Source organism: Zonotrichia leucophrys, chromosome 13 (genome assembly GCF_028769735.1).
Source record: "Zonotrichia leucophrys gambelii isolate GWCS_2022_RI chromosome 13, RI_Zleu_2.0, whole genome shotgun sequence".
Classification (NCBI taxonomy): Eukaryota; Metazoa; Chordata; class Aves; order Passeriformes; family Passerellidae; genus Zonotrichia; species Zonotrichia leucophrys.
In genome coordinates, this window is record NC_088183.1 from 316032 (window position 1) to 329600 (window position 13569).

At 42.7% G+C, this 13569-nt stretch overlaps 1 protein-coding gene across 4 annotated transcripts in view; it reads right to left on the reverse strand.

The window, feature by feature from the left end:
- The window catches only part of TCERG1 (transcription elongation regulator 1), a 28981-nt gene that overhangs the window by 4588 nt on the left and 10824 nt on the right, over positions 1-13569 (reverse strand). For 3 of the 4 annotated variants that reach the window (XM_064725397.1, XM_064725396.1, XM_064725394.1), the window contains 10 exons: positions 12750-12947; positions 11402-11517; positions 10203-10291; positions 9734-9894; positions 8881-8947; positions 8311-8446; positions 7357-7446; positions 6517-6635; positions 4419-4569; positions 240-404 (listed from right to left, as the gene is read on the reverse strand). In XM_064725397.1, the coding sequence (XP_064581467.1) occupies positions 240-404; positions 4419-4569; positions 6517-6635; positions 7357-7446; positions 8311-8446; positions 8881-8947; positions 9734-9894; positions 10203-10291; positions 11402-11517; positions 12750-12947 (1292 nt within the window). The remainder of the gene's footprint in view (positions 1-239; positions 405-4418; positions 4570-6516; positions 6636-7356; positions 7447-8310; positions 8447-8880; positions 8948-9733; positions 9895-10202; positions 10292-11401; positions 11518-12749; positions 12948-13569) is intronic. The other variant, XM_064725393.1, reaches the window with a different exon arrangement.

Genomic DNA, 13569 nt, shown 5'->3' on the forward strand with positions numbered 1-13569 from the left:
GTGTCTGTATCTGCTGCAGTTTTACCACCAGTGATTTCACAGGAATCTTTGAGGCATAAGCTCTCCCAGATATCATGTGTGTGCCTGCACACAGATCCCACAAACATCCCACCAAGGACAGAACTTCTAAGTTCCAAGCTGCTATTCTGGGGTACTCCTACAGCAGCTCTGGTATGGAATTCTCTTCAGCACAGACCAGTGTACCCTCAGCACACCCGCAGCCCGTGCTCCCCGCCCACCTTGGCTATTTTCTCAATGTACTGCTTGAACAGGTCCTCCCTCTGTGAGGAGCTGTCCACCGCCTTGTACCGAGGGTCAGTCTCCACTTTGTCCTTCACTTTGCTCCAGCGAGACTGACTATCCAGGTGGTGGTTTGCCAGCAGCTCAAAGAAGTCCATTTTGATCTGTTATACAGACAGAAACAGAAAGACAACACTTGAGAAAGACACCTTAATATTCCACAGTTTGCTCTTATGACAAAAGGAGTCAACTTACCTTCATCAGAGGGATCACATTAACATTACATACCATTGCAATTTAAAAGCAATCACCATAACTCTGAATTTAGTCATAACTGCAGCCCAAATTCACTGTTCCTTGAGACAGTTTTGCCAAAGCAGATACATTTAGGCCATCTGCTACATCTAAGATGAACTCTATAAAGAATGATCCACCAATACACTCTATTATTTTACTCCAATTTAAGCTTGTTTTTTGGCTTTTATCTATGTCAAATTAACAAGTTAGTGTTGCTGCATGATAGCATTTTGCCTATCAGTACTCCAGAAGCCATGCAGCTTGAAACAAGGTTCTAGAGGAATCAGGTGCTTATGGATTCATCCTTCAGGTGTACAATTAGCAGAAGTAAATGCTTGGATCTGCTAACAAAGACTGATGTCTTAAGATGGATGTAACCAATAAAGAATTATGCACGTATGGCAATTAAGTAAATTATATTTAGGATGGACATGCACATTTACGACATAGTTGAAAGAAAATGCTTTAGTCTACTTTTTCAGTTGGAAATGGCATGTCATGTTTCTGTCAGTAGCAACAGCCGCTGCAGGGGCTGGCAGAGGATCCATCAGAGCAGGTTTTATTTCAATACAACTAGCAACATGTTTTCATCCAACGTCCCAGAACCAGCAGCGGTAAGGGCAATTACTGTGCCTTTATTAGATAGCTTGATTTCTGGGGAAGGTGATCTCCCAGCTCCTGCTGCACTTTAGCCCTTGGGTCACCATGCACTCCTGGCAGGCTGGCTGGCCTTTCAGCCTCCCAAAGCAGAGGCGAGGGGCTGGGGCAAAGGGTTCTGCCTCCACAGCACCCCACACACCCAACACAGCTTTATGGCACATCAATTAAAAACCCAAAATCCAGGAGGAGGACTGCTGTTACTTGCTATTTATCTCCCCTCCCCATCCCTTAAAAAAGGGAAACCAGGAGAAGCAGTTTAGCTGCAGAGCACTGAGGTTCCTCAGGGAAGGGAGCAGATGGACAGAGCAGGCTCCAGCTTGCCAGAGACCTGGCACATCCTTTTCCTCTAAAACGTGCTCAGTTTGTGCTCAGAATGCAAGAATGGAATGAAGATCAGCACCAACATTCTGCAACCTTGCCCACCAATAATTTTAGTTCTTCAAAATATTAACATATAAACATAAAAGGCTCTATAGGCTTTCTTTACTATACCAAAGGAGACTAAGACAGTAAAGCAGAGATCAGAAACCAGCCCCTTAGTGCCAGTGGGATGTTGTGCTACAGCTACAGCACTACTGCTTTATCTTAAAGGAGCTCAACAAAATGCTAGGCAAACTGTTTATTCATTCTAAAATTACGAATGTTGTTTCAAAACATCATAAAACATGCATGCAGTTTCAAAATATGAAGCTTTCTAAGCCATGGCATTTGAAATATTTGTTAGAAACCAAACAGTTCCCAGCTGTTACTACAGAAGTCTCTAAGGTAAGGGTATCCCCAGGCTCTTGCTCAAGCCACCCGTGTGCGTGTTCCAGAGGATGAGGTGCCACGCTGAGGAGCACCCACACACAGCTCCACCTGAGGCACCGCCAGGGGCTGCAGGAAGGTGCCCCATGGGAGCTGCCTGTGGCACCCGTGCCCAGCTGTGGGGCTGCCAACAGAGCCCTCGCTCCTGAATGCCCTGCAGCTCCTGCCCAGCTGTGCAGGGGGCACTGGGACCAGCGCAGCCCTGCCAGCTCCCACCGGGCAGGAGACACGAGGGCACAGCCAATTCCCTCCAGGGATAACAACGGCACTTCAGGCCTTGGGGCTCTAAAGCAGCTTTCCCTTCACTCGGGTGCCCTGTACGCAGCACAGGTGTTGCCAGCTCATTTTAAATTTTAAAAAGATGAAAATGTCTCAAATAATTGAGTCTGAAGCATCTCACCAAGGAGTAATGTTCTCAGATGCCAGCTGTGGGTGGTGATTTCATGCGTCTGCACACAGGGACTGCCCGACCAAGCGGAGTGTCACCAGAGCTCTGGGCTGGGGACAGCCACCAGCACGAGGGGCAGGGCAGCTGCAGCCCAACAGCCAGCCAGGCTGTGTCACCTGGGACAGCTCACACAGCTCACCCCAGGGACGCGGGGCACCCTGATAGCCTTAACCCCGGCTACGCCATCTGAGAAGCATGGGATGGCATGGATTTTACTCACTGAAAATGGGATTTACTCACTGAAATCAGGCACAGGAATAAAACTAGCCATTGGAGAAGCTGGCTCTTCCATCCCCATCCCATAAGCCATAATCAAACATTATATATATATAATCTAAAACCCTTACGTTAAAGATTTCTGTAAAGTTGATTCTCTCTAAGTAAAGATTTTGGACAGACTGAGAAAGCTTCAGGTTAAATGCCTTAAATTTTCTTTTGTTTTAAGCACTTTCAAAGTCAAAGGAAAATAAGGCTGAAAACATTTCAGGTGTATTTAGAAGTCTTTTTTTTTTGGCAGTTAACACATTGCAGGTACAAGTCTCATCACTTCACAAGGAAAAAAACTAAAAAAATGTAAAGTACCGGAACTGCGGGAGGCTAAAGTCACCACACAGAGATACCAATGCTTTCCTCACTAGGGAATCCCATAATATTTGCGTGTCAGTGATTGACAGCTGTCAGACTGAACTGATTGACAGGCCGCACAGCACATAACTGTAAAGTCTATCCACTTGTTATAAAACAGAATACATAAAATGGTTACAAAAGGCTTTTGGAGAAAAAAAAAACATTATTTAAAGCAAACAAATACAATCTCTTCTTTTAACTTTTCAACTTTAGAACAATCATGCAACAACAAAACTAGTATTCATTCTTTAAAGTCTTCAACTGCACTATTAAGATGCAAAAATGCTTTATAATTCCATAATCACAATCAAACTGCAGTATGTAAATTCTAGTCTTGAACTACATCAGTTCCCCTCTGAAAGCACAATCATTTATGGAAAACAGTAGCAATAAGGCAATGTTTGAGAAAATCAAGTACAGAATCAAATTATATCAGATCACCCAGATTTTAAAAATATGCTTCTCAAAGAATGAAACTGTCCCCAAATCTGACCTGTCCCCCAGCCTTTCTCTCTCCTGCAAGCACTCCAGGCAGGGAAACCTGCAATAACTCCACACTACATAATGAAAATAGCAGACTTGCACATGTCCAAAATGATTGGCCTTCAGAGGTGACCTTCTCCACTCTCACACACACAGGGACGTGGCAGTAAGTGGCCCCAGGTTTTGGTAGCCCCAGGTTTTGGTGGCCCTGTCTGAAGTCCCGTCCCCACGGGGGAGAGCTGCTCCCCACCACTGGCAGCGCAGGCACGTGACACTGGGAGTTCATTAATCTCTAAAAGCTGACCTTTAAATCTAATAAGTAGCAGTTTACACATAAGATCTACTTATTCAAAGCTTAATAAGTCCCTCCCTAAGTGCCTGCTTTGAGATGGAAAGGAACTGTTTGAAATTTGAAGAGACTATCCTCAGGGAATTGCAAGTCCTGCCCGCCCCCAGTGAGGGAACAGAGAGGTAATGACCAGCTTTGGGGCTCCAGCCAAACAGGGTAAGGCTCCTTTGCCATTTCATGCATCAAGAACTTAATAGAAAAAAAACATTAAGCATTACTTCAGTTAAGAAGATAATGTTACTGCTTGGGTGAATTAAAGAAACTAGTGCTTAAGCAAACTCAGCTTCACAGGCAAACACAATTCAGTTCTAAATATTCTAAAAGTTAGTAAACTGCAAACTTGAAATTGTTCAGAAAGACCAGGGGGACACTCCCGAAGTGCTTGGCTGTAACAGCTCTAGCAAAGTGCAGGCCTGTGTCTTGGGGAAGGCTCAGGGAAGCCCAGCACTGGCTCTGTCCCATCTCACTCACACCACTCACACTGCTGGAACTCAAGAGTCCCCTTACCTTCTCTCCCCTGGTCTTCGAGTCTTCCTTCTCCTTCTTTCTTGCCGCTGTGATAAACTCATTAAACAAGGCCTCTCGATCTTTCATCTTTTCAATTGCCTTGAACCTCGAGTCTTTAGCATGCTTGGCTGCAAATTCACTAAAAGTAGTTCTGCAACAAAATGGCAAGTGAACTCATTTGGCAGAGCTGTCTGGGCTGTGAGGCAGGTTCAGCAGGGAGGTATTTCCTCTGCTGCAATACATGCCAGAGCACAACTGACAAAAACCCAAAAGGCAAATCCTATGGTCTCACTATAGAGCTGCTGGACCAATGAACTCTATAAAGAGAGTCAGCACTCACACAAGAGGTGTTTGTCAGAGACTTACAAGGGTGGGTTGGTTTGTTCAGATACAGCCACCTGCAGAAGGGGCAGGTGTAGAGAGAGACTACAGCGCAACCAAGGAGAAGAAACGAAAAAAAATCTCAGTTGTCTACAAAACTCTTCTTTTCTTTTCTGTGGGTTAGCAGTTCAGCCACCAGTCTGTCCAGGTATTTCACAGCTGTGAAACCAAAAATCTCAGGTGCATTCACTTGCAGCCAAACCATGCTAAGAGTTCACCAAGAAAGCCGGCCTTTGGCAGGAGTCCCCAGAGAACACTGGCTGTACCAGCTCTTCCCCCTGCAGTGCACACTGCAGAGCCTGAGCTAAAACCAACAGGGCTGAAACCCCTTCAAACACTCTGGGCAGAGGCAGCAACACTGGGCTTTCAACCCCTCATCCCACAGCGTTTCCCTGACCGTTCTCTCACCTCCAGGGCCAGATTCCAACCTGTGCAGTAGGTACATTACTGCCACTTACCTCGGAAAAAAATCACTACTGTGCTTTTTCCAAGCTCTGATGCAAATCTGGCCCCAAGAATACGTGAGACACTTATAATCATACGAATGTTTTCATCACAGCATGGAAATAATTAGACTTGGAAAATCCAGCCTACTGTTGCTGTAGGGTAAATTGAAACAAGAAGAGAATTTGGTAGCTTATTCAAAAGGATTAGAAAGTGAATGTACAGCTAGATTGAAGAACAAGAGCTGCTCAAGTGAAGTGGAACACAAACTCTTGAGCATGTTGGACTGAGATAGATGATAAAAAACCAGTCTGGCACTCACAGAAGTACAGCAATATCTTTAGACAAACACTGAAACCAGAAGACAAAGGATAAGATTAAACAAGACAGTATTTCAGCTGGAATTCTCTTTCCCACCCCAGCCCATAATCAGGTAAAGAATGAGTCCCAACACGACATACTGAAGATATGCTGAAAGCTGAGGATATTAAAGCTAACATAACTGTTTCTTAAGGCATTTCCATGCCTCCAGCCTTCCAGCCTACTACTGAGTTATTAGTCAGATCTGAAGCAATTCAAAAGTTACCACAGCACCGTCACCAAATTTCCAAAGTGAGTCACTGAAAAAAACTGAGCTGAAGTGAAACAAATGAGCTGTTATTTCACTGGGAAAGAATTAATGCCAGATGAGCCAAGAGATGCTGAAAGAGGACGGTTTGGAGCTTATCTGGTGACATAAGCATGAATCTCATGACCTCTATGTGCAGAAGCTGTGAAACAAATAATGCCAGCAGTGAAATCTTGAATGTACAATCACCGTCACCCCCTCGCTCTTACTGCTGCCAGTGGTCTGAATGTGAGGGGGGTGTAATCAGTGCTCTATTAAAGCAACCAGAACATTTTATCACATCATCATTGACATAGTTTGTAACAAGAAAAACATCCCTTCAGCCCCCTCCAAACCCAAGAAATCTCCCTAGTACTTCTCAAAGACTTATTAAGAATAAACTATGTTATTAAAGAAACTTGTGGTGGATCCGAGGAGGTTCTCACAATCCAGGGAGCATGCTGGGTATTTCTTCAACTTGAAATATGTCAATCACAAGTTCTATTTTTTAATGGATTAGGTGACAAGCAAACAAAGGAAGATTTCAACATTATCTCATGATTTTTCTCCTCTTTGCCCATTTTGAAAAGATTAATCAACCCAATACCACCCAACACACTGCATCCTAGTAGAGCTTATGCACATGAACCACAAAGAAACTCCTACCTTGGGTTAATCTTTGCTTCTTCCATCATTTTCTTGAAATCCTCCTTGGCCTGCATTATTTTATTTTTCTTCTCCTTGCGCTCTTCCTCTGCTCGGGTTTTCACATACTGATCAAACACCTACAGAAACACCAGTCACCCACAGCAAACACACAAGTGACACACAGAAGCTCTAGGGATAAGGGAGGAAAAGTCCCACTTCTTTCCTTTGCTCGTTTCCGTTCCTCTCACCACAAAATCAACACAGAGGAGGCAGAAATCTTAGAGACACTTTGCATTTCCATATGGAATTGATCCAAGCTGCTGCACATGCAGGGTGCTGTACCTAACACACCATCTGAGACCTGGGAAGAAGTTCCTTACACATTCCAGTTAACATTTTCCTGGGTCCCATGTTTCAGACACTTCCCAAGTTTTGAAGCTTTCCATTTCCCTACATTCACTTGAAGAAAAGCTGCTGAAGTGAGAACTTGCTGAACAATAAAAATGCACTTTAGATTTCCCCCCAAACGCTTTTTTAAAAGAAAATAGCTAGATTACTTATTATGCCAATACTTTGACAAGATACTGATGACTCTCACTGTTTCATTGAGGTTTCAGCAGTGCTCTGTAGACATACAACTTCCACTGTGTCAAAATATGAGACCTTCCAACCACAGGAAATAAAGCAACTATCAACACTTTCCCTTGCTGGTTTCTTCCACTTCCAGGCAAACCCTAATCGTGATAAAAATCCCTTGCAGCACTTATTAGTCTGAAAGGTTTGCAGAAACAAAGACTGAGGATTCAGATAAACCTGTAGTAGCTGTGTCTGGATGGGAAGTGAATTTAACTTTTTTACCTGTTTCCTTTCTTTTGGGTTGAGCAGCAAGTAACGAGGATCAAAAACAATCTTGTGCAGCTCTTTCTCCCATGTTGAAAAGGCAGAGACCTTTAATTAAATGAAGATGAATATACAAACTATACAGAAGTTGTAGAGTTTTCCTTGAAAACACTAAGATGTGATGAAAAGAGGGAACCAAACTCATCCTGCAGTTCTCATCACTAATGGATGACAGAGGCTGTCATAGAAAGTTTCAACATCAATTTCCTCTGCAAACTTCTAAAGAATAATACACACTACTGCTGAGTGACATTAAAAATAAAATGTATATTGAAAGAAAGCCTTGAGAAGCTGTGTTCCATAGGCAGCTGGAACCACTTCCAGTTTTCAGTTACTATCCAAATTTATACTCAACTAGTTTAATTTATCAAAATTGATTGGCAGCAAGTACATTTCTTTAGTTAACTAAAAGCAAAGAGTCTCCCATTTAAGGATAAGTCTGTACAGACTAGAGTGAGAGTTGCTGCTTTTCTCAGTAGAACATTTCCAAAAACATTAAGGACGTGTCCACTCTGTCTGTCCTATTCATCTTCAATGGCAATTTCCACTTATGTAATTACTTAATTTGGGGGAAAAACAGGAGGAGGGGGGAGGAAATTATCTGTCTTGACCCTGTCATTTCAGTTACAAAATCTTTGCTGTAATTGTAAGTTTCTTTGAAATCTGGGGTTCTGTACCAAGACCATTCATTGATCAGAGGAAGGATGAGATTGTTTCCACAGACAAAGTGCCACAGGTTTGGAATTCACCAAGAACTCAGGAGGCTCTGCATGAGCCTCCCTCTCTCACACACACACACACACATACAAACACACACACCCAGCTCTGATCTGAGCCTCCCTCTCTCCCTCTCACACACACCCAGCTCTGAGCTGAGCCTCCCTCTCCCTCCCACACACACAGGCTGCTGACCCCTCTTTCCAGCAGCATGTCCTTGAACTGCTTCATCCGAGCCTCCAGCGGGACGATGGCCCTCTCTCGAGCAGCTTTAATCTCAGCCTCCATAGCAGCCTCCTTCTCAGAATCAATGTCTTTGATATCATCTTTCCTGAAAAAAAAACAAAGTGTAAGTTGAGAAGTAAAATGTCAGCCCTAAAGGTCAGAACCTGAACCACATCAGGCCAGGGCAGATATCACTGATCATACCAGAAGAACAGGCTTACAATCCATAAAAGCCATTCTCAGAGGTGGACATGAATAGTTTCACACCCAGCGCTCAGGAGCCAAGGTATTCCAAGTAACTTCAGTGCCATTTCCATTTCAACTTCCAAAACACATGCTATTTACTCTCTGCACAGGTTTCAGCTATCTCAGGAAAATATCAAATACCTGATCTGCTGAGCAACAGAAAGCTGATGACTCTTTTCACCAACCCTCTCCATTCCAATTATACTCTGCTGGACACAACACACATGGCTCAAGTAACAAACTTCAGTTGTTTTACCACACAGATCACGTGGTATTGAAAAAGCAAAAACTTACTTGCGCTTTTTTATTTTAATAGGCTCATCTTCATTTGCTTCCTCTGCAGCTTCATGCTCTTCTCTAACTGTAACAGATTTCAGTAAGACTTTAGGTTTTATATTGATGAAAATTTTTATACTTATGAGTGAAACCTCATGCAAAAACCAAGGACAACATGTGCAGCAATTGTGTTCTGACAAAGGGAGAAGACACGTGGTTCTCAGTCACTGTCAGAGTCACACTATGGGAATCTGGGGACAGGACTAGTGGACTTTAGCCAACTTGAAATTCAAAATGACAAACACTGAGCTCTTATTTTTAGGGGAAAACAACTCAGGCTTAACAGTCTAATGAAGCACACTTGGATCTACCTGATTACCTGCACTTTGCTCTCCTCCAACTACAAAGCCAACATGCCATCCCAGGACCATTTCCTAGAACTCAGGCCAGAGAGAAATCTCATCTCAGCAGCCTTTTGAATGCTCTCTCTCTCAGCAGCTATTCCCAAACTCTTTTCGAACTGATGATCTCAAAGTTAACTCATCTTCTATGAGAGCCCGTTCGTACATTATGATTAATCTTTTCTGGTCTCTTTCTCATAAAACAAACACAATCCCTTTTTTTTAGTCAATAAAAACTGTGGGGATTTTTCAACCTGTTGGCATTTAGCAAAACAATTAAGCTTGTTAGTATCTACTTTCTCCAACAGGCTATCTTTTCTCAAAAAGACTCCATAATCTGCATTTCACATTTATACAGCTTTTCAGTAGATCTTTACATTTCTGTCACTTATTTAAACGTTACAAGCTTTGGAAAGCAAAGTATTAAGTTGTATTTACGCTTCCTAAGAAGGCAATAAGACTGCTCTTACTAAGTTTTTTTCCTTCGTCCATGCCCTTTTTGTGAGGAGGTTCTTGAATGATTTTGTCCACATCAGCTCTTCCGATGAGGTCGTCGGGTCGGTCCCACATGGAGAGCCGTGTGGTGGGGTTGTAGAAGAACACACGCTCATCACCAGTCCACACCACGCACCTGGGCATGGGAAGGAAGGCTTGGATTACCCTCACCCACGGGGCCCTGCTGCTGCTCACAGCCTGCAGCACCACGGTCACACACAGACCCAGCTCCCCTGACTGCACAGCTGCCTGCCAGCCATTGCTGCTGCCCCGCTCTGACCCCGAACTGCTGCTTTTCTCTGCTCCACACTGGAAAATGCAGTGATTGGATTTGAGACTGAGATATTAAAAATGCAGCACACTAAGAGCACGCTCTCCACACACTGTCACTTGCTCTAACTCCCCAGCAACAGCCATGCCAGTCCCACAGCAGCAGCTACCTACCACGGGGTGCCTGGAATGGGGGTGGTGGCCACTGGCTTGGCCTTCTGAGCTGCCTTCTCTTCCTCTGTCATTTCTTCCTCTTTTGGCTCCTCAAGGAAAAAACAGGTTTGAGGATCAGGCAATGACAACTGGCTAATTATTTATTACACAGTAACCAACTTGTTTTACTGAAACCATGCTGACAAGCAGCTCAAAATGACACTTCATCCATGCCTAGAACAGAAGCACTGGAATTGCAACAGCAGCTGCTATTCCAAAAATCTAAGCTCCAAAACCTCTAAGCATTTAATTAACTTTTGACTTTGACAAAACCTTACTTAAATACCTTCCTAGATCTGTATGAATCCTAGAAATCTAGGAGGGCCCGGATACAGGTGTAAGGGTGCATTTTCTGACAAAGGAATTTTCATTTATTCGTAAAATTAGTTTGCTTGATAATGAGACACACAGTAGGAAACAGTGAAAACCTGAAATAACCTCCGTAGCAGAAATCAGCAAACTGGTAACTACCTCAGAAATAAACAGGGCGGCTTGGAAGAAAACCCAGTAACTGAATTCTGTGGTTTTGCCTATTAAACTACATTGAAGTTCACAGAAATCAGGATAAAAGCTTTAATTTTTATTTAAATACCTTTTAGTATACTCAAAAACTATGCTGTTTAGCCCAGCAATATGCCTCCAAAAGGAAAAGTTACTTTTGTTTACTGGAAACACTACAGCCCTCTCTAGGACACGTGCTCCTAACAGCCTAAACTTAGCAGTTACAGCACAGGGTGAACATGTGAGCTTTGTGTCAAACTGCTAAAAATAATGAAGCAAAAGAAATAGAGAAAAAAACTATGAAATATTAAGTATTTCAAACATTCAGGACAAGTTCCATTTTCTGAGTACCACAAAATCAGTCAGAGGTTAGCTTATTACACCACATCTGTGTAATAAGCTAACCTCTCTCCCATGCTCTTACTAACTTCTTAATTGACATATTATATATGTTTCTTTTGAATGTTAATTTTTCCTTATGTAAAGACATTAACAGAAGAAAAAGATCTGAATCCAAAAATGGAGGCTTTCAAATCCCCTCAGGAATTTAAGAACTTGAATCACTAACCATGGCTCCTGACAACCTGCCTGGGCTAAGATGCAGCCACAGCTGAGGGATGTGAGACTTCAGACTGGCTTTTGGGTTCAAGGCCTTTTACCTCCTTTATCAGTTCTTTTATAGGTTCTTCTTTAGACTCTTCTTCTTCTGTCTCCATTGGTAAAGGCTCCTCTGAGGGTTCTTTAATTGGCTCTTTGACCTTCTCCTCCATTTTTTCTAAATAAAGGTAAGAGTCTTCTTGAGCATTATTAAGAAACAACTATAGAACCATAACAATTTTATTTTTATCGGTATAATTTTCCAAATACAATATGAACCCAAAGCTTCTTTTCAATATATTATCACCACTTTCTGTCTCTTTTGGGGTTTACAGGGTCTGCTTATGAAGTTGTAGTTATCTCCTGTGCCAAGATACTACTTGGTACTGGAAAATGAAATATCATGATGCAGCTATTACACTACAAGGCTGGCTAGAGGGTACTAACAGAAATGCTAAACCAATAATAATTCTCAACCAACAGTGAACAATGAAGACCACTTTCACATTTTAAATGTTGCGGACAAAAAAATAAAAATCAATGCAGAACCACCTGGGAATTTCTCAGCACACAATTTTTTAATTTACAAGAAGTATATAACATATAATCTCTCAGCAAAATTAGTATTTGCTGTCTCAGATACTGTCATCTCAGTAAAAAGACCTACTATTTAACCTGATTCTTTAGGAAGATGGGCATTAATTGAACCAGCAGTGTAAGTGTCCTGCATTTGTCTAAACGAAGACTTCTTGTAACTAAAAATTCAGGAGACAATAAAAGGCATAACTGTTTGGATTTGCTTTCTTAAAACACTTTATGAACTGAGTAAGAGCCACAGGACCTTTTCCCCTTCCTCCTTATTTATTATACAAGAGCAATTGTATCCACCCATGGATCCAACGTGCATTTACATGAACACAAGGTAGAGATGTGGACAGGGGGAGGTGACATTATTTTACTTCATACTCCAAATCTATTTATACTTTATCTTTATATACTTTATATTTATTTTTTAAAGATCTGAAATTCAGCACAATGATCTTCATTTTGTCCTAGTCTACAGCCCTTGGTGTGACTGACTTTTCCCCTCAATTCCCCTCACTTTCTGTCTGCAACTGGAACCTTCTCCAACGCGTGCAGGGGAGGTACTCACCTTCTGCTGGCACAGGAACATGCACTGGCCCTAGGCACAAGATTTGGGAGCAACTCTAGAACCAAATACTCTTACAGTACAGTGGGAAACACACTAAAACTTTCAGACTGAAAACCTGGATCCTTATAAACAGAACTCCAAAGTATTGTTAAGGGAGATCAGGGATTCGAAATACACCCGCTCACACTTTCCAACACAACCAGCGGCGGTCTGAGCCACGCTCCCAGTACAAAGCTGTAGGAAAAACCCCGAAGTACCTTTGTCCTTCAGCTCCTGGGGCTTTTCCCAAGTGGACTCCAGAGTCCTGTTGTTGTAGTAGTAGGTCTTTCCGTCGGCTGTCTTGTACTCTGTCCACTCGGAGACGGCGGCTCCGGCCAGGGAGGCGGGCGAGGCGGCGATGGCCACCTGCGGGTGGATCATGGGCACGATGGGGGGCGCCATGCCCGGCAGCACTCCTGGCAGGGAACAAGCAACAGGCAAAGGGCACAGTGAGCGCCAGGGCAGGGCCTGGGCACCAACACCTAGCACGGCACTGGCTTAACTCACAAATGTCCAACCCATAGAAAGAAACACAAGGATTGTTGTCAAAGTTCAATTGGAAAGCAAGGCGTTGTTACCAAATTTCTTTCCTGTGTTCTGCAATCAGTAATGCCCACTCCCAGGCAAATTGGATTTTAATTAATTTGTTTAATTCTGCAAAGCACAAAGCTTGTTAGCTTTTAAGCATTTATTCTATTATTTTAAAATAAGGTTCTCTATTTATTAGAAAAGTCTTTATCAGAATGCCTGCAGCAAATAATTTGGGTTAAGTGTACTCCACAGCTTAATTATGCTGCTGGTGTACAAGATACTCCTATTGCTCTTATAAAAGGCGAGACTGGATTGAATTTGAGCCATAGAACAGAACTCTGATAAATCTTAAATACTGGCATTAATTCATAGCCTTGGATAAAACCTGATGAGAATGAAACAGCATCAGATTGTTGGGTTTGTTTAATACTGCAATTAATACTGATTGAAAAAAACCAACATTTTACTGAAATCCTAAAGCAAAATGGCAAGTAAATTCCAAAGATA